Source organism: Ochotona princeps, chromosome 9, assembly GCF_030435755.1.
Source record: "Ochotona princeps isolate mOchPri1 chromosome 9, mOchPri1.hap1, whole genome shotgun sequence".
Lineage (NCBI taxonomy): Eukaryota > Metazoa > Chordata > Mammalia > Lagomorpha > Ochotonidae > Ochotona > Ochotona princeps.
Genome location: NC_080840.1, coordinates 52,979,149 through 53,000,953, shown reverse-complemented (window position 1 = coordinate 53,000,953; position 21,805 = coordinate 52,979,149). Strand labels below are relative to the sequence as shown.

Here is a 21,805-nt window from a genome sequence, read left to right as displayed (position 1 = left end):
TGGTATTATCAGAAGCCAGAGCTTAGTATTAAACCCAGCTACCTTGGATCTGAGATGCAGAGGTGTTAATTCAACTAAGTGCCCCTAGAAACTTTAATGGGCGTCTCTGGCACCTTTGTTACTGAATTGTTCTTCTAACATTTCATGAATTTTGGAGGTTTTCTATTAGCATTTATTTAGCAGTCTGTCTTGAGGGAACTATATATATTTTAAAAGATTTATTTATTTGAAAGGCGAGATTAGAGAAGGAGAAACAAAAGATTTTTCCACTTATTTATTTCCCAAATGGCTGCAATGGCCAGAGCTGAGCTGATCCGAAGCCAGGATCTTCTGGGTCTCCCATGTGAGCAGAGGGGCCGGAAGACCGGTTTGCTATGCCATAAACAGCTGAATTGGAAGTGAAGCAGTTGGGATGCCTGTGCTAGCAGGCAGAACATTAGTGTGCTGTTCCACTGTGCTGGGCCCCATATATTTGGGAATTCTAACGTAAAAGTTAGCTGAAGTGTTACTTAAATGTCAAACAGTGCTTCTTGGGAATGGAAAAATCAAATACATGTCCCCAGATCGCTCATTCATCACTGGATAAAATGGTTGTCCCAGGTCCACATGCGACGATAAACTGCTGGAGCTGTTGCTGGCACTGAGTCAGGTAGCGATCTCTTTGCTCTAAATATTCTTCGTTATACAGATCAAATGGAAATAGTGCATTTGGAGCAACACAAAACATGCTAGCCCCTAAATGAGAAATTAGTGTAAATGAAAATATAATACAAAATATGAAACTATTTTCAACCAAAATACTTGACACTGAGTAGTGTAGGACCACACTGTAACCTTGGAAACAGCTTTCTCAAGCAGTTAACACACCTTTGCTTTCCACCTGTGTTGCTGCTTCCCTTTGTTCCTCCTGTTTAACTTACTCCATTTCTAAATACTGGAGTTAATTTAAAAATTTTCATTTTATTTGAAAGGCAGATGTTTTATATCCATTGGCTCACTCCACAAGTGCCCATGATAGCCAGGGCTTGATCAGGCTTAAGCTAGGAGTTGGGAACTCATTTGGGTCTTCTATAGTGGTAGGGACTGATGTTTTCCTGCATGTTAGGAAATTGAGTCAGAAGCAAAATAGCAGGGACTTACCTGGCACTCTGCTGTGAGCTGCAGGTGTCTAGATCAGCAACTTCACTGCTGTGCCAAAGGCCTGGCTCTGCAGACTGGAATTATTTGGGACCTTCTTGGAAATGAATCTTCTCTCCTTCATCCCTTCCTCTCCCAGCTCCTCCTGCTTTATTTTTTAAGTTTCAATTATTAATTTAAGCCAGGAACTTCTTAGTCTCTCATGTCAGTGCAGGGGTCCAGGGACCTGAGCCATCCTCTGCTGTTTTTCCAAGCCATAAGCAGGGAGCTGGGTCAGGAAGTGGAGCAGCTGGAACTCAAACTGGTGCCCATATGGGATGCTGGTGCTACAGGTGAAGGATTATCATGCTAAGCCACTGCGCTGCCCCGGAGCTCTTTGTAAAGTCAGTGATTCCATTCAGTGCTTGGCTTTGCATGACCTCTCTATGCTGCTGATTCCTAAATTACAATCCTAGGTTAGAACTCTATAGAGTGTTTCATCTATTGATATGGCAGGAGGCCTTCTCAGTTAATCTGAATTTTCTCCCAAACCCTTTCACTCTTCCTAGTCTTAGCAAGTGGCTTCATTACTTGGCTGGGAGTTTTTCCTAACTCCTCCTTGTCCTCTCAATCCCTGCCACTCTTCATGAGCCCAATCTTTAGAGTTTTTGCATCTAAAAGCTTATTTTTTATTCATTCTAATATTTAAGGAGCTGCTAACATTGTTTTGCTTAAAACTTGAAAGTTAGCTTACCTAACATTTATTTTAAAAACCAAAGGTGGAAGAGAACTCACTATTTTATCTCCTTCAAATGCTTTTTTTTTTAATTATTTATTATTTAACTTCATTAATTACATTGTATTATGTGACACAGTTACATAGATACTTGGGTTCTCCCCCCCCCTTCAAATGCTTTTTGAATGCTTCAAGAAAGTCTGACAGAAAGTCAACAAGTAACAATATTCCATCATATTCTACTGTAAGAGTCTTTAATATTGTGATAACCATAGTTTTTCAACTCAAAGACATTTTGTCTTACTGAAATTGGTTTGTGTCTTAGTAATTGATGGCAAATTAATAAGCTTGGCAGCATTTATCCTTTATGATACATTCAATAACGCATGTTAGATTTGATAAAATATGGTTTTAGAGGAGAATGTAAAGAGCAAAATATTGGGAACCAGTGTTTTCCTCTTGGTGTATAAAGCTACTTCAGGAAAATTAACCTTTTCTGAATGTAATCAATCTCTAAGACATAGTTTATAAAGCTTATAATTCATCTCTCTAGGGGAAAAAAAAGATTTAAGGCATGAACGTGTAAGCTCGTGTATCAAGTCATGAGTTCACAACGCAAGGGACTCTGCAGATTCTGGTTTAAGAGTGGTTGGTTGTATTTTTAAAAATTTGAGAGACAGAAAGAGACAGCTTTCATCTATTGTTTGACTCCCAGATACCTGCAAAAGCCAGGGTTGGGCCACACCAAAGCTGGGTACAGAGGACCGAATAGGGGTCTCACGTGAGCGGCAGGGACCCAACTACTTGAGTCATTACATTACTGCACGTTTAAGAAGGAAGATAAAATCATTTCGTATTAAGTACTTTCATCTCTCCTGAGAATTCTTTAAGCAATGCAAACTTTAAATAAACGATACATAATGAGGAAGTATCCAATGGTGACATCATCTAGAAACAGTAAATATTTAAATTCAAATAAGTCTTTATGAATAGAGATTTATTATTCTTTGAAATAATATTTAGGGGCTGGCGTTTGTTCTAGTGGTTTAAGATCCCCATATCGCATAGCGAAGTGACTGGGTTCAGTATTAAGTTTCACTCCTGACTCCAGTTTCTTAGCAATGCCTGACGTGATTGAATTCCTGCTCCCCAAATGGGAGACCTTGCTTGAGGTTCTGGCTCCCTTTACACTGGGTCATTGTGGGCATTTGAAGAATAAACTAGAGGATACCTTCTCTATTTCTTGACTACTCAAAAAAATGTTTAATTATATCTAATATTTTAATTCCATGGATAAAGAATAATTAAACCAGTTAGGACCATTAATAACTGAATACATTACCATATTTCAGGGTGAGAGATGTTTCAAATAATAAGGCTGCAATTAGCACATCTTCTTTGAGCACTTTATTCCTTAAGTTCAGTCGAGCATGGGCTTCAGATAGGGAAACTCTAAAAAGTAAAATTGATGCCAATCAAAATATGTTGATATTACAAATAAATATTCTAGGGGCAAGCTGTGCTATACCAGGTAAAGCTGCTCTGTGCGATAGTGGCATTTCACATGGGGGCCAGTTCAAGTCCCAGCTGTTCAGCTTCAGATCCAGCTACCTGCTGATGGCCTGGGAAAGCAGCAGAAAATGTCCCAAGTCCTTTGGCCCCTGCTCCCACATGGGAGACTCTGAAGAAGCTCCTGGGTTTGGCTGTTGCAGCCATGTGAACCAGTGGATGGAAGACATGTCTCTCTCACTCCCTCTCTCTCTGTAACGTTTTTCAAGTAAATAATAAATACATCTAAAAAGAAAAAAAGTCAAACTTTGGAAAAAAATAAAACCAGAAAGCCAATTATATAATTTGGCAGGAACAATCAATACATAAGTGATCATTACCCACACCTTAAAGATTAGCATTTTCTTGCTTGGAAAAAAAGGTTAGGTTTCAAAGTATGCTTCCTGCCCACTTAAAATTGACCGTTTCAGAACAAGAAAGGACTTGTGATTAATATCAAACAATGGATCTCTGTGGTGGCTTCTCTTATTCATTCCACACCCCAATTGCAAATTCTGTTCCAACTAACTACACAGTCGGTGAAGCTATCCCTTACAGATACAACTTCAATGTTCTGTCCGTCTCCTCAAGTATTTTGAAGTCTTCATAGAATCCTGTGATTTCAGTGTTGGAAAGGATCCTAGAGTTCAAAGTTTAATCTCTCAGAAGAGTTTTAACTGAATTTCCCCAGAATATTTGTTACCCACTCTTCTCTGAACAACTTCTAGTACTCTCTGCTTCATGGAGCATTCTGTTTTGTTTTTTTAATTTTAAACTTTTAAAATAATAATTACCATATTTAATTTGTAGAAAACAACTTCACAAACACCATCTATGTGCACAGCAGGAAGCTCTTTCTTTTTTTTAGAATTTTAAGCATGCCTTTTTCCTCTGCTTGCTTGCTCTCCTTCCTTCCTTCTTCTTCTTCTTCTTTTTTTAATTGGAAAGTAAGATATACAGAGAGGAGAGACAGAAAGATCTTCCATCTGCTGGTTCACTCCTCAACTGGCTTAAATGGCCAGAGCTGAGCAGATTTGAAGCCAGGCGCCAGGAGCTTCCTGGGTCTCCCATGAGAGTGCAGGATCACAACACTTTGGGCCATCCTCAACTGCTTTCCCAGGCCACAAGCAGGGAGCTGGATGGGAAGTGGAGCAGCTGGGACATGAACTGGTGCCAATATAGGATCCTGGCACGTTCAAGGTGAGGCCCTTAACCACTACGCCAGCACTCTGGGCCTACACCTATTTTTTAAAGTTTTAAACGAACTCTGATTACCTTAGGTCTCCCTTCAGCTTTCATTAAACAGATGATGTGATATAGTTAATTGATTGGTAGACATGAGAATCAGGAAACCTAGGTGAGGTATCTAGAATTTACCAGCTGTGCAACTTTGAATAAATCATTTAATATTTGAGATTTTACTGCAACTCAATTATTAAATAGGGTTAATAAGTAAAAGATTTTTTTAAAAAATTTACATCTACTTTACAAAATTTCCATAAATCTAAACCAAAATTAGCTCACTGTAGTTTCCACCCACTGATCTCACGTTCTGTCTTCTGGGACTGCAGAAGAAGCCTACTACCTCCTAGATGTTGACAGCTCTTCACATACCCCAACATAGCTGTTTATCAGTTCCCTATTTTCTGTCCCAGCTAAGTGTTAATTTCTTAATGTCACAAGACATAATTTTTGGTCCCCACTTTCCAGGCTATTCTTGTGGCCACATTTGGTTAATCTTCCCTTTCAGACGGTACTACAGGGTGACTTGATCGTCAGAGTAGAGAGAGATGAGGTGAAATGTTAAGGTGCTCTCAATACTCTGTTAACACTGTGAAAATCTCAGCATTACGAACAGGCCTGCTGAACCCTCACGTATCTGCTCACATAATGCTGCATCTGCATTTCTCTGTCACAATTGGGCTAGGGATTTTGGTGACCTGGCTCAGAGCTTCACCTTTATCTTAGGAACTTTCTTCTTCGATTAAGATCATAATTTTAAGCCTATGAAGTTCTCTACTATGTTACTTAATTACAAATTTTATTATAAAGTCCTTATTAATGACATCTTCCAAGCTCCTTCTAAAAATGCTGGCCAGGACAGAATATGTATAATCTTTCAGGAAGTAAGGAACAATTTATTGTTCAGATTTACTTCCAGAAAGGCAAAGTCAGTGCTATTAGATATCTGTGTGGTGGTTCACATGGAAGATTTTTCTCTCTCTCTTCCTTCAACTGTGCCTTTCAAATAAATAAACAAATCTTTAAAACAATACAAAGATGCCACTTGGGACACCAACATTCTGTCCTAGCTCTGCTTGTGACTCGACCTTCCTGCTAACTCAGGAAGGCAGCACATGATAACTCAAGTAGTGGATTCCTGCCACACATTTAGGAAATCCAAATTGAGATCCTGCCTCCTGACTTTGGTGCAGCCCCAGTTATTGAAGGCATTGTGGAATGAATCAGTGGGTCTCTTAGTTGCTCAACATTTCTGTGTCTCTACACCTTTCAACTAAGAACATATTAAAAAAATTAAAATGTCATAGACATATCTCACATTAATGTTTTAGATATTTGAATTACATATGTGTATATGCTAATATTTGAATGAATAATTATGGAAGAATATATTAAAAATTGTAATTTTTTGAAAAGATTTATTTTTATTGCAAAGTCAGATATACGGAAAGGAGGAGAGACAGAAGAAGATCTTCCATCCAATGATTCACTCCCCAAGTGACTGCTGTGACTGGTGCTGCACCAATCCAGAGCGAGGATCCAGGAACTTCCTTCAGGTCTCCCACACGGGTGCAGGGACCCAAGACCTTGGGCCGTCCTCAACTGCTTTCCCAGGCCACAAGCAGGGAGCTGGATGGGAAGTGGAGCTGCCGGGATTAGAACTGGTGCCCATATGGGATCCTGGCACATTCAAGGCAAGGACTTTAGCCACTAGGCCACGCCGCCAGGCCCAAAATTTAGTAATTGTTAAGAGTGAATATCTCTGAAAGTTGAAGTAGGGAGGAATGACTAGGGTTTAGCAGGATGTTATAATCATCATTTTAGAGTTTTTATAATGTCCATACTTTTATTATAATAATTAGTTATTTTTTAAAATATGTTTTATTTTTTATTTGAAAGGCAGAGTTACATGAAGAGGTCTTCCATCTACTCATTCACTCCCTAAAGGCCACAATGGCCAGGGCTGCCAGGAACCAGGAGCTTCTTCCTAGTCTCCTATGTGGATGCAGGGGCCCAAGCAGTTGAGCTTTCCTCCACTGACTCCACAGGCCAAGAACAGGGAGCTGGATTGGAAGTGGAGCAGCTTAGACACGAACTGGCTCCCATTTGAGATTTGGAGCTAAAGGAACAGTATGCTTAAGAATGTTTTCTAGATTCAATTATAAAATATCTAGAACATAAACAACTACAGTTTTAAAATCAATTCTTTGCATTTGAGATCAGTGCACTTTTTTCAGATGCAACTTGTATGGGAATCCAACAAAAATTTAGTGGAAATTATTGGAAGTGTACATGAAGTAACAATATAGCAATCAGAATTGTTAAGCCACCTTAAATTCCTTTGGAACATGGTAAATTATAAACCAACCAACCAGCAATCAAAGAAAACAGCAATTAAAATTGTTATAAATGAAACTTAAGAATCAATACAGGGTTTACACTTTTGAAATGAATACCTACAGATATCTTAATGCAGATGCTGACAGTTCTGATCCGTGTATAGAATCTGTTCTGATTCTGCGACTTGCTAGATAATAGCCATGAATCATTCTTTCCGCCTCCGAGCTGAATTCTACTTTCATATTCTTTGCAAAAGCCAGTAGCTAAATTAAAAGTGTGAAAAATTTAAGAGATTCAAGATTTATTATAGAGTCTATGTAACAAAAATCCAGTGTATATTGAAATTTTATTTTTAAGAGTCTGTGTATTATACTTACATTAAAATTAAGTGAATATCTGGGGGTCATCCCAAAGGCATGGAACATTTTAAATCATGGTCTCATAGTTGTAAGAAAAATTAATTTTTTAAAAAAATGTATAATCTTGGGGCTTGGTGTCGTGGCCTAGTGGCTAAGGTCCTCCCCTTGATCCCATATGGCTGCTGGTTCTAATCCCAGCAGCTCCACTTCCTCTCTGTCTCTCCTCCTCTCAGTATATCTGACTTTGTAATGAAAATAAAATAAATCTTTAAAAAAAAAATGTATAATCTTCCACTTGGTACACAGATGTTCTTGCAGGCCCACCTCCTTCAGAAGCTCATTTCCTGGTGAATGCCTTTAAGCCTTCATTTCTTTATAACTTTCTATCATGGCCTTCCCTCCCTATTTCCCCTTTGTTCAATGAATGAAACAATCTAAGGGACCCCCTTCCTGCATCTGTCAGCATCGCACAGAGCAGCGGGGCTGTTCTACTCACCTCCTAGTTACATCTGAGGCATGGAAGAGGTATCCATTGAGGATAGTTACTACTCCTAGTCAAAGACTTGTTACTATGAAGGGGGCCGCGGATTCAGTGAGATTTTGGTGCAGAATAATTCTTCAACACAATGATTATCAATTTTCTGAGTTTCGTGCTTTTTCTTTGTCAATTAGTGCTGCCCAGTTCTGAAAAACTTTATTCTATGACATCATTTCAAGATGTTTTAATATTTTAGTTATTTTCTACTTTTTCAACTCTGAACTAAAAGAAAAAATGAACTATATGTTGATATTAGCTATAATATTTATATTTTAGGTATAATTTTTGAGAAGTATGGATTGGATATGTCCTGGCTTCTTTTCACTCCTACACCCCACACTTTCTCCAGGCCCCCAGAACCAGCTATTAATCCTATGTTTCACATTAGTAGTCTTCACTACGTCTTTCTATAGTGACATGATGATGTGGGTATCTTCTCTAGGAAAGGACGTACTGCCTGTGCTGCTGGGAGTGCTGTCAGCAGTGGCTTCTAGCCGCCAGCCCCTTCAGGGAGTGCCTCAGTCGGGCCTGCAGAACCTCTGTTTTTCACTTCTCCTACCCACATGATTTAATGTGAGTCAACTCCTGTTAGTGAATAGGATTTCAGTTGTAAGTACTTGAGTACCTCTGACAGCCTTGAAAAGCACTACATCATCTACTCTTGGGTTCTCTGCACAGACAGACATGATTTCCAAAGGTCAGGACACTGCAATGGGTTAGTAAGGCAGCTAGATAATCCCTAAAGTCACAACTCTGAAGGCATTCTTCAAGGAGAAGACTCTTTGAATGTGTAAATAACTATGTTGCTGCACAGCCTATCATAATATTCTATAAAGATATTCTACTTCTGTTCTCTTTTCATTGAGAGATTCATTAAAGAATAAGCTATGGTTTTCAGAACAGTTGCACAAAGGAAAAAGATCAATATTTTACTGCAACTTTGCTTAGTTTACTTAATTATAATTCCAAAGTATTTCTATTTAGTTGTACCTAAAAGGATTAAAAGCTAGAAGCTAGCTAGAATAAAAGAATTCTCAAGAAAAAAAGTGTGTATTCAAAAGAACTTCTTTTCCAATTGAGAAACACTAGCACAGGCATTCCAGGCAATCATTTTATCTACCTCTTACCTTTTCAAAGTCTTCAGTTGAGAACTGTTTAGAAGCTACATAAAGCAACCCTTCAGGATCAATGGCTTTCTTTAAAGTATGTTGCACAATCGGGAGAAGTGGATGGCAAGAAGATGATTCATTGCAGTTAATTAATAATCCAAACGCCTCCATCAGGTTAGTTGGAATCAAACTGCAATCCTACATCAAACAAAGAGTAGTAGGCACATTGTAAATTTTTACATTTTATTAACTCAGAAATAATTAATTATACATTAATTATTAACTGCATAAATTCATTTACAATTACAGATTAATCACATGTAAATGATCATTGGTAATCATTATTTAAGACAATTTCTGAGCAATCTGGGAACTTTGTGGTGACTGATTTTTTAAAAGCCTCTTTATTGTGTATTTTTGTACTTTATTCATTGAAAATTCTATTACTACCTTTTAAAGTCATTTCTACTGAGTGAGAAACTAATTTGATCACTGAAAATATTAACATTTTTAAACAATTGGGTCATAGTTTATTTGTGGTACCTGATAAAGTATGAAGATGAAGTGATAATAAAAACATAAAGAAGATATATTAAGAACTGTGACAAATTCCTTGGTCAACACTTTCACAATAAATGAATATATATATATTACTTACCATTTGACCAATTAAAGTGTTGGTTTTCTGTGTATTTCTCCTTGAAGATGAATCCGTATTAACAAAAGACCAAAAACTGCACAGAACTGGAAAGGCCATTTGTTGATCATTTTCATCTCCAAACTTCTTTCCCGGGATGTACACTTTAATGCTTCTGCTCTCCAGAACTAAGAGAGAAGACAGTATTCATATATATTTTTTTTCAGTTAATTTTGTTCTTTATATCTGTGCAGTAATTATAAATATTACTGTGTATAATTTTACTGTCTAAATTTTAGATAGTAGAGACACAACTAAATTTGATTATTTTAAGATGCCAAAAAAGAGCAAGGCAAGAAAATTACATAAATATTTACACATATGTCCCATGACTTGATGAAAACCAGCAGCCCGAAGCACACAGCTGGGCTTGTTTTCAGGCATCTGAGTGGAACAGGCAGAGGCCTGGGACATTGGTCATGTAGTGCGTGCTTACAAGGGAGACTGAAATTAAGTAATGTTCTTTTATGCAGAAGAAACTGATAGAAAGTTGGCCATATGTGGGGAAATGAAAAGAGAAGAAGATGAACTGGGCAGGTTGAAATGTATCTCAAATTCAACATGTTCAAAACCAATTCGTGATTCAACTCTTTTCCAATCCATGTCCCTGTATACATTATTCACAATTGGTAGCATCAGAATCCATCCTTAAAACTCAAATGAAAATCTGGAAACATCCTATTCTTTATTCTACCCCTTTCTCATGGGTCATAGGATTAATATATATATTTCATTGGGGGCCCATGTTGTGACAACAGGTGGAGTCACTGCTTACAATGCTGGCCTGCCACGTGGAACGCTATTTCAAGTCCCAGTTACTCTGCTTCTGATACAACATTCTTATGCACCTGGAAAGGCAGAAGATGATGGCTCAAGTACTTGAGCCCCTGTCCCCATGTAGGAGACCACAATGGAGTTACAGGCTCCTGGCTTCAACCTGGCTCAGATCTCTTGCTGAGATCCTCTTTTTCTCTCCTCCCTTGCTTCCTCCCTTAAACAAGGCAATTTTTTTAAAGATAAATGTATATTTAACATTATAATAAAGAAACTTCCAGAGAAGTCTGCAAAATGGCTGTACTATTTTATACTTCCATAAACAATATATAAGTCCTAAATGTTCATCAACACTTCCTTTGTTGTCAGTCTTTAATTTTTGCCATTCTAGTAGCCAGCTACCATTATCTAATTTATGGGGCCTTGTGTACAAGGAAAATATAGACTTTTTGTTTAGAAAGCAAGAAAAATTCCTCTGTCAAAGGAATAATACACAAAGCTTTTTTTTTTTTTTTTACAAATACTATGTATAAAATGCAGTTTTATTTGCAAAATGTAATAGAAGTGATATGGTAAAAATCAGATTCCTCTTGCATTATTGGTGAAAATGTATAACGATGTGGTCACTGTGGAAAACTGGTGATTTCTCAACAAGTTAAACACAGAGTTACCACAAGGCCCAGCAGTTGCACTTGCAGGTATATACCCCCAAAATTGATTGCAGGGTTCAAATGGACACTTTGAAAGTTATATTTATTTATTTATATATTTTTAAAAGGCAATATGATAGAAGAAGAAACAAAGAGAATTTCATCCTCTGTCCATTGGTTCACTCCTGAAATAGCCACAATAGCCAGAAAGCACTCCAATATGAGATACTGGTATTGCAGGTGGCAGCTTACCCCATGCACTACAACGCTGGGGTTTGCTCCAAAATGCAAACATTCTAAGCAGTATGTATCATAATAGAATATTATCCAGCCACAAAAATCAGTTAAATGAATTAACAGAAAAACTACAGAGATAGAAAAATGGAACAGGTTATCAGGAGCTTGAGGAAGAAGCAAAGTAGGGAGTTTCTGTTCTTTGGTACCAAGTTCCTTTTCTGTATGATAAGATAGTTCTAGAGACGGACAGTGTGATGGTTACACAATATTGTGAGGTTTTTAATACCACTGGATTGTAAAATTAAAAATGGTTCAAGTGGCAAACTTTATGTGCATTTTATCTCCCCCTGAAAAAAAAATTAAATACTTGTACATTCTACAACATGGACGAATTTAAAAGCATTATGCTAAGGGAAAGAACCCAATCATGGAAGACCACATATTTCTTTATATGAGATTTATGATTCTATTTATATAAAATAGATTTTATTTATTCATTTGAAATGTCCAGAATGGATAAATCCATACAGACAAAATCAACTAGTGGCTTCCAGGGACTGTAGGTGAGGGTGTGTGCGGAGGGGCCAGGAATGGGAAGTGACTGCTAACGGGATTTCCCATTGGTATGGTAAAGAATGTTATAAAATTATCTAGTAATCTAAGGTTGCACAACTCTGAATATTCTTGAAAGCACTAAACTGCACACTTTAAATAGGTGAACTATGTGATGTATGAATATCAATACAGTTGTTATAAAAAGTTCTAATGGAAATAATTGCCATTCTAGGGGCCAATGTTGTGCAATGGCACGTAAAGCTGCTACTAGCAATGCTGGCATTCCAAAACAGCATCAGTTCAAGTTATGGCTTCTCTGCATTGTATCCAGCTCCCTGCTAATGCACTTGGGAAAGATGCAGAAGACGGCTCAAGCACCCCGGCCCCACCACCGCCAGGGAAGGCAAGGGTGAAGCTCCGACCTCTTAGCTTCAGCCTGGCCCAGCCATGGCTATCTCAGCCATTTGTGAATGGGGGAAGGGAACCAGGAGATGGTGACTGTCAACTACCAATCATCATAATCTCTGTGTCATATTGCTTTTTGAAGAATAAGTCTTAAAAAATAATTGCCACTTTAATGAAAAATTAAAATTTTAAATTATTGGCATGCATACCGTCTTTTATCTTTATATTATGTGGTAGCAGTCTTTAAGGGAATATGTGAATATCTACCCTATTTGTGGAATCACTAGTACTCTGTAGATACACACACAGACACAAGTATATATGTTATTTCCAGACCAGAAGAATTGCTTGCCAAATTTTAATTTTTAAATTAATTTATTTTTTTTATTGGGAAGTCAGATATACAGAGAGGAGAGACAGAGAAGACGATCTTCTGTCTGATGATTCACTCCACAAGTGACTGAAACAGCCAGAGCTGAGCCAATCCGAAGCCAGGAGCCAGGAGTTTCTTCCATATCTCCCACGAGGTTGCAGTGTCCCAAGGCTTTGGTCCATCCTTGATTGCTTTCCTAGGCCATAAGCAGGGAACTGGATGGGAAGCAGGGCTGTTGGGACATGAACTGGTGCCCATACGGGGTCCCAGTACGTACAATGTGAGGACTTTCGCAACCAGGCTACTGTACAGGGCCCACTTTACAAAATCTATTCATGGGTTGATGCACACATATTTCACCAACAGGTTCTACCTGCAGTTTATGGATTAAGAAGAAAGACCTTGCCTGTGAGCTGCCCTATCTTTCCCTGTGCTTTTGTATCATCATTTTCAATGTAAGTGGTTGACTAATAAAGGGATACGACCTAAGTAATAAAGGATGTAACAAGCTCCTGGTTCCTGGCTTCAGACCAGTCCAGCTCTGGCCATTGCAGCCATTTGGGGAGTGAACTAGTGGATGGAAGATCTTTTTCTCCATCTCTCCTTCTCTCTGTAAATCTGACTTTCCAATAAAAATAAATAAATCTTTAAAAAAGAAGAAACAAATACGGCAGCAGGCTATGTAGAAACATGCCTGCACATGCCTCTTCTGATTTATTTTAGTCTCCATTTTTTACTGCACTTTTCTTAAATTAGAAAAATTCAAGGACAAAATTATGGAGTAGGTGTTTGACCTAGTGGTTAAGACAGATTGGGATGTCTGTTTTCAATATCAGGGTCTGGCTCTGCTTCCCATTCCAGCTTTCTGTTAATACAGCCTGGGAAAAAGCAGATGTTGGCTCAATTACTTGGGTCCCTGCCATTCACATGGGAGATCAGAACTGAGTTCCTGGATGCTAGCTTCAGCCTGGCCTGACTCCAGCCATTGCAGTGATGGGCATCTGGAGAGTAACCAGGCAGGTGGGTATGCTATCTGTCTCTCCGCATCTCAAAGATAGAGTGAAACAATATACTATGTGCTACGAGCATTCTTGTACATCTGTACTAGTACATCAAGGAGGCACTGCCTCGGGACTGTGGGGTTCAAGGGCAAATAGGTCCCCAGGTCACAAGATGGCAGCTCCTGGCCTATGGGAGGTGGTTTCCCCAGTCGTGCTGATGACAATTGGCTCCTAGTTCTCTTCCTCTCCTGGAATTCCTGGAGTTTCTGGCCTGAAGCTGTTTGCTGTTCCATTTAAGAGTATGCGTTGCCCAAATAAACCGGAACTGCTCGGACAGGAACTCTTTCCCCGTCTGTTTGTCTCTGGTGTGCACACTGGGAAACTGGATGGCGGGCAGTTGTTCTAGAGGATCGAATCTTTGGGAAGGGAGCCCCACATGGGACCAGCATTGTGGTTACACCACTGCTTGCAACATTAGCATCCCATATAGGAGCCAGTTCATGTTCTGGCTGCTCCACTTGATACTGCTCCCTGGTATTGTGCCTGGGAAAACAATACCAGGGAGCTCCTGCACTCAGGTAGAAGACCTGGAAGAAGTTTCTGGCTCCTGGTTTTAGCCTGGTCCAACTCTAGCTGTTGCAGCCTCTAAAGGAATTAACTACCAGATGGAAGATTCTCCATCTTTCACTCTCTCTGTAACTATGCCTTTCAAATAAATAATCCTTTTTTTGTTTCTTAAAGATTGATTGCTTGTTTCCTAGCCCATAGCTGTCCATATTCTTGTTAGCTACAAATCTGGCCAGCCAGTATTTCAATAATATGCAAATTGCACACAAACACATTACAAGAAAAAAAAAAGCAACTATAAATCAGTATCTTACATAAACATAGAAGCAAAAATCCCCAACAAAATAATAACAAACCAAACCTAACTATATAAAAATGAGCTGTACAGGATTTAGCCCAGGTATTAAAGGCTACTCAAAGACTTAAAAAAATCAATATAATCTACCAGATCAACAGGCTAAAGAAAAGTAACGTGTAAAAACATGTATGATAGCACAATTGAGAACAAGACTGAAATAGTTCATTTGTACTTTAAAGTTCTTGTTTTTATTAATAAAACTGAAATAATAAATAGCAGCCAAATGTATTTTTAATTAAATGTGGACTCCTTGGCATAGACGAGACCATAGTTTAAACAAGTGAAAATTAAGTTGAAAAGCAATGTTGTTTACCTGATTGAAGCTGTTCAAGTTTATCCTTTTTGTGGGAAGCCAAGTCTCCTATAAAGCAAATACCTCCTTTAGCGAGCAAAGCACTGCCAGCTTGGATGCTAACTGCTCCGGTTCCATACTTATTCCTGGACACAGTAGGAAAAATTTCAGCAGAATCCAAATGGCGTATACCACGGGGAACAAGGTTTATGCTAAAATTCAAAAGTCTAGAGACAAATAATGTTGTTTATGGTTATTATGATTTTTTTCAGGAGTGATAATATGTTAGTAACTACATAATAAATAAAACTTTATAAGAAGCAATGATTCCATTTATTCATTATTTATAAATTTATTTAATAGACAAAGAGAGCTACCATTCAAGGGTTTACTCCCATAATGCACTCAAGAGAAGGCCGAGGCCTGGTTGAACCTGTGAGACCTTAGTTCTGGTTTCCTACACATGTGGTGAACCCAGTTGCTTAACTGGTTATTGCTGCCTCCAGGATTTGTGGTAGGAAGCTGGAATCAGGAGCTAGAAGTAACCATGGAACGCATGTACTCTGATGTGGGATGGAGGTGCCCTAATTGGCATCCTTATTGTTATACCAAATGCCCACCCCGAATTACACTGAATTTGAATCAATGTTTATTGAGCACTTGTAATATGCCAGCTACGTGTTAAGGACAAAAACATACTTAGTGACTTCAAAAAGTTTGTGAAAGTGGAATTAAAAGATAACTCTTTTGGTTAAAAAAAAAAAAAAACCCTGAAATCCATGCATGGCTTTATCATGTGCTTTCCATGAACTTTCTGAAGACCTCTCCTAAGTGAAACAGCCTTGAACTTAGAAACCTCACAGACTAGAAAAGGAGACAGAAAAACTCAACCACAATGTGTTAAGTACCACACAATGTCTTCAAAACATCCATGACAGAATATTAATTTTCCTGGGAGTAGGAGAAAATTTCAGAAAGATAACATTTGAACTGGGTCTTTCTCTTTCCATGATTGCTTTCTTTTGCTTTTTCAGAATTTTGGCATTGTGTTTGCTGAAGTCCCATCCTGATCATGCCTGCTGCCTTTGCATCATGGCAACTTTCGATGCATCCTTCTCGTTTCTAACTGCTAACTGTATCTTCATTTCTCAAATTTGAATTCTAAGAAAGGAGTATAAATTTTAGCTTAGCTTTCAATCCTTGGCACAGAAATCGTAGCTTGTTAGTGCAATCAACTATAGTTAGCAGACAGACACATAATGCAAAGAGGGATGAGGTACATTATCTCTGAGCTGTAGTTAGATGCTACAAAATGCATGTAGTGTATGTATCATTCTGAGGAATTTGTTGGTTTGAAGAAAAATGAGACTATAATATATGTAAAAAGAAAATTTTTGCAAGCCTACACAGCAATGGTTCTCAAGCCCAGCCTGCATTAAAATCATCTGGGGATTTTTTAACACATTCCAAGACCAATCCCCACTATCGACCATTTGGTGGAATCTCTAGGGAAATAATCACAAACACAGTTAAAACTTCTGCCAGAGGTTCTGATATGTTGTCTGGCTGAGAATCTAATGATACAGAACAATGGTCCGTAGTAGACTTGGCCATATATTTGAATTAGCTGAGGAATTTTTTTTAACTATGGGTCAATGTCACAGAATACAAAATACAAAAAACAATTGTATTTTGTTACACCCGCAGTAAATTAATGAAAACTAAATTAAGAAAACATGGGGTCAGCATTGTGATACAGCACGTTAAGTTGTTCCTGGTAATGCCAGCATCTCATATCAAAATCTTTAGAAGGATTTTTTTAAAATATGCGTTTAAAGAGAGAAATCTTCTACTTGTTAGTTCATTCCCCTTATGGTTGCCACAGATACAGCTGGGCCAGGGCGAAGAAAGGAGCCTGGAATTCCATCTTAGCTTCCCACATGGCAGGCAGGGGCCCAAGCACTAGACATCTTCCACTGCTTTCACAGGCACATTGGCAGGGAGTTGGATCAGAAGCTAAGCCTTCGGGACTTGAACCAGCACTCCCATACAGGATGCCAGCATTAGCAGTCTAACTTGCTGCACCACAATACTTATCTGAGAAAGAAAACTTATAAACAATCTTCATGCCTTCACATTCCTGCACTGAGTTCTCAGGTACAATCTCAGTGCAAGTCGGCAGCTGCTCCAGGTCTGCACTGTAAGAATAATTTTTTCTTGTTTTCATCATCATAAAGAACAACTATTTGGAGTGCACAACCTATTGAACTACCTCATTTTGCCAAATAGGATTGACTATTTTGCCGTAGTATTCTCTTCAACCCCTTCCTTTAAAATGTTTCATGGGAGACAAAGTGTTAATGTATCTGCCCCATGACTTGACCTCTTCCTCCTGAAAGACTGAAAATTAGTCTATGGTGCCACAAGCTAGAGTCTATAATTCTCACTGTTTAGACAGTGTTAATGGCCTCCTGTGTATGCATAATAGCCACATGTACAATAACCCTTAACATTAAACTAATGGAATTGCTGTAAAGATTTTAAAGTACTAGAGGTGCCTTTAATGTATTTATTAGATTTTGAAAAGGCTAAAATTATTTCATGAGCAAATGTTTAAATTTCATTTAGCATAAAATTAAATCAGAATCTTTTAGGAAAGTAAAACTGACTTACCTGTCTACAAGTACTGTATCACTTGTTACAATTAAAATATCCAGGCAATCTTCCTGTTCTTTGTCATGGTCACTTGTCTGTACTAGGCTCATCAACAAACAGAACTTGAGTAAATTGTAAGTCCCAGGAGGAACAATTTGTGATGCAAAGATATTTGCTAGTATTGCTGTAAACTTCCAGCAAGAGTTAGAAGTCAAGGAGAGGAGACACTTGAAGTTGTCACTAATGCCCAAGGGAACTGAAATTAAATAACACTTGTATTAGAAAGGGTTTTTAAAACAAACAGAAAAAGGGTAAGTTAAATTTTTACTTTAATATTAATTGATTAACTTATTTGAAGAGGCAGAGTGACACAGACAGAGGAAGAGAGAGACAGAGATCTTCCATCCCCAGGTCACTCTCCCAATGGAGGCAACAGTCATGGCCGGACCAGGCTGAATCCAGGAGCCCGGAACTCCATTCGGGTGTCCCACAAGAGTGACATGGATGTAGGGACTTGAGACACCTTCTGAGGCTTTCCCTTGTGCATAAGCAGGAAGCTGGATCAGAAGCTGGGACTCCAAAAGGCACTTTGATCAGGGTGCTGGCCCAACATTGAGCCCAGGGGATTTGTTTCTGTTTTTTAATAAAAAAAATGTTTTTGTAGAAACTGTTTGGGGGCAGTGGTTAAGTTGCTGCTTTGAGAGCCTTCATCCCAAATTAGCGTCCCTGGGTTCAAGTCCTGGTTCTGCTTCCAACCCAACCTTCTGCTATGAAGTACCCCCTGTAGGCAGCACAAGTAGTTTGGGTTCTTATCATGTGGGAGACCCGGAATGGTTCCAGGTTCCTGGTTTTGGCCTGTTCTATCGCCAGTTTTTGTGGTTTCTTTTGAGATTTATTTATTTTTATTGGAAAGTCAGATATACAGAGAAGAGGAGAGACAGAGAGGAAGATTTTCCATACAATGATTCACTCCCCAGGTGGCTACAACGGCCAGAGCTGAGCCAATCCGAAGCCAGGAACTAGGAGCCAGGAGCGTCTTCCATGTCTCCCATGTGGGTGTAGGGTTCCAAGGTTTTGGGCCATCCTTGACTGCTTTCCCAGGCTACAAGCAGGGAGCTGGATGGGAAGCGGGGTCACCAGGGTTAGAGCCGGTGCCCATATGGGATCCTAGTGCATGCAAGGTGAGTAGTAGGCTACCGCACTGGGCCCTATCGCCAGTTCTTATGGGCATTTGTGAAGTGAACAAGTAGATGAAAAGTTCTCTGTCTCTAGATTTTAAATAAATAAATCTTAACATGATTAATTTATAGCTCACCTAATGATACCATACTCAAATCCTTAAAATTATACTAAATTATGATTGCAGACTATGTTGTCACTTCTATCTTTGCGATTATAATAAAAAGAAGCAAGTCATTCAATCAGAATGTCCACACAGCTTGCTAAAAATTGCAGGTATATCTCTTTCATTCTCACAGGTTTTTATTTATTTATTTGTTTTTGTTTTTTAAGATTTATTTGAAAGGCAGAGTTACAGAGAGAGAGGAGAGACAGAGATCTTCCATCTGTCGGTTCACTGTCCAAATGGTTGTAACAGCCAAATCTGAGCTAGAGGGAAGCCAGGAGAAAGGTGTTTAATCTGGGTCTCCCACATGGGTGGTAGAGGCCCATGCCCTTGGGGCCTCTTCCACTATTCTCTCCCCGGTGCATTAGCAGACAACTGGGTGGGAGGTGGAGCAACCAGGTCTCAAACTGGTCCCCATAAGAGATACCAGCCCTGTAGGCGGCCATCCCACCCACTGTACCAAAGGGCCAGTCCCCTCATTCTCTTCTTTTTAAATCCTGTATGAGTAGGTCCTGTGCAATAGCTAGCAGCTTGCCTTGAATGTGCCAGGACTCTATATGGGCACCAGTTCATGTCTCGGCTGCCCCACTTCTCATCCAGCTCCCTGCCTGTGGCCTGGGAAAGCAGCCGAGGATGGCCCAGAGCCTTGGGACCCTGCACCCGCGTGGAAGACCCTGGAAGAGGCTCCTAGCTTCGGATTGTTCAGCTCCGGCTGTTGCGGCCTCCTGGGGAGTGAACCATTGGATGGAAGGTCTTCCTCTGTCTCTCCTTCTCTTTGTATATCCTACTTTCCAATAAAAATAAACAAATCTTTAAAAAAAATCTCATATGAGCAAAGCCAGTTCACAGAGCTTGTATATTGCTGTATTGCTTTGTTTGCTCCTGCACTTCTGTTTGTTACCTTCGATGGGGGTTAATAAGCTCAGTGCACTAGTATTGCACTAGTTCAGAAACACTGTCCTTGGAACCGGCACTGTGGCCCATTAGGCTAATCCCCACCTTCAAGTACCCCCATCCTAGCTGTTATACTTCTCATCCAGCTCCCTGCTTATGGACTGGGAAAGCAACAGAGGATGGCCTAAGTCCTTGGGACCCTGCACCCCTGTGGGAGACCATGGCGAAGCTCCTGGTTCCTGGGCATCCAGATTGGCTCAGCTCTGGCTTTTGCAGCTATTTGGGGAGTGAACCAGCTGATGGAATATACTACTCTCTCTATCTCTCTGTAAATATGCATTTCAAATAAAAATAAAATAAATCTTAAAAAAACACTGTACTTTATTATACTCTGATACCCTAAATCTTCTCCACCCCCTCACTGAAAGGGATGTGATTTTGTCCATTAGGTAGTCAGTCTGGGAGGAACAGCTGGGCTTGTATATTTGGGGAATGAATTAATGAATGGAAGACCTCTCTGTCTTTCCTTCTCTTTCTGTAAAATTTGCCATTCAAACAAAAATAAATAAATCATTTAAAAATATCTGAAAGATCACTAAATTGTGTATGGTTTCAGTATTTTCTTTCACTAGTTGTGGTTTTATATGAAGCTTTTCTGTTCATAAGCAGAAATAACTAGAAAGTATTTGCATTTCAATCCTTTATTATTGCAGATTTCACCTATCAGTTCTAAGATATTCAATCCTATTCATCATTTAAGTTGCCTTTCCTAACCGTTATCTGTGAGCTAAGGTAAAAGAGTAGGTGTGCAATCCACTTTGTTTACTTAGTGCTACATTATGTTGGCATTGTTAAAGTAAGTATGATTATTTCGAAGCTGGCATTGTGGCACAATGGCACAATGGGCTAAGCCACTGCTTGTGATGCTGGCATATCATAGTAGGATGCTTCGCTTTGAGCCAGATTCCTATTAACTTGCCTGGGAAGGCAGTGGATGATGGCCCAAGTGCCTGCACCTTGATACTCAACTAGAAGACCCAGATAGAGTACTTGGCTTCTGGTTTCTGCTTGACCAAGCCCCAGCTTTTGTAGACATTCGGAGACTGAACAAGCTGATGGAAGATTATGTGTGTGTTTCTCTGCTGCTCTGCTTTTGAAAAGTGGTATTTTGGTTCCTAGATGTCTGAATTTATTGTCATATTTCTTTTTTTAAAAAAAAAGATTTATTTTATTCTTATTGGGAAGTCATATATACAAAGAGGAAGCTCTTCTGTCTAATGATTCACTCCCCAAGTGATCACAATGGCCAGAGCTGCATCCATCAAAAGCCAGGAGCCAGGAGTGTCTGCTGTGTCTCCCACACAGGTGCAAGGATCCCAAGCCTTTGGACCATCCTTGACTGCTTTCCTAAGCCACAAGCAGGGAGCTGGATGGGAAGTGGGCAGCTGGGACACAAACAGGTGCCCATATAGGATCCCAGTGCATGCAAAGTGAGGACTTTAGCCACTAGGCTATGGCGCCAGGCCCTGTCATATTTCTTTTAAAAAATATTTCTTTGTTCGTTTGCTTGGAAGGCAGAGAGAGAAAAGGTGAGAGGAAAAGTGAGATCTTCCACTTGCTGATTCACTCTCCAAATGGCTGAAATGGACAGAACTGGGCCAGGCTGATGGAAGGAGCTTCATCTGGGTTTCCCATACAGATGGCAGGAACCTAAGAAGTCGGCCATCTCCAGTGGTCTCCCAGGAACATTAACAGTGAGATGGATTGAAAGCAGAGCAGCTGGGATACAAACTGGTGCTCATATGGGTTGCAGGAGTGATTGCCGAAAGCTTAACATGGTATGCCACAAAGCTCCATAATTCTTCTTGATTGGATCAGAACTGAGATGAGGAAGAGATTTTTAGTTTATGGAGCTTCCTTTTTCAGATCACAAATGTTATTTAGAATTATCTTAGCTAGAAAATAATGGCTTGTTTAGGAAAAAAACCTTTGACTAATCTCTAGTGCTTGGCAT

General features: G+C 39.3%; 1 protein-coding gene across 3 annotated transcripts in view; it reads right to left on the bottom strand.

Annotated features, from left to right (window-relative positions):
* Positions 1-167: 167 nt before the first annotated feature.
* MCMDC2 (minichromosome maintenance domain containing 2) overlaps positions 168-21,805 on the bottom strand; it is a 28,249-nt gene continuing 6,611 nt past the window's right edge. For all 3 annotated transcript variants that reach the window (XM_058668700.1, XM_004588028.2, XM_058668701.1), the window contains 7 exons: positions 17,571-17,808; positions 14,919-15,124; positions 9,647-9,813; positions 9,007-9,186; positions 7,103-7,245; positions 3,195-3,304; positions 168-735 (listed from right to left, as the gene is read on the bottom strand). In XM_058668700.1, the coding sequence (XP_058524683.1) occupies positions 569-735; positions 3,195-3,304; positions 7,103-7,245; positions 9,007-9,186; positions 9,647-9,813; positions 14,919-15,124; positions 17,571-17,808 (1,211 nt within the window). In that variant the 3' untranslated portion in view covers positions 168-568. The remainder of the gene's footprint in view (positions 736-3,194; positions 3,305-7,102; positions 7,246-9,006; positions 9,187-9,646; positions 9,814-14,918; positions 15,125-17,570; positions 17,809-21,805) is intronic.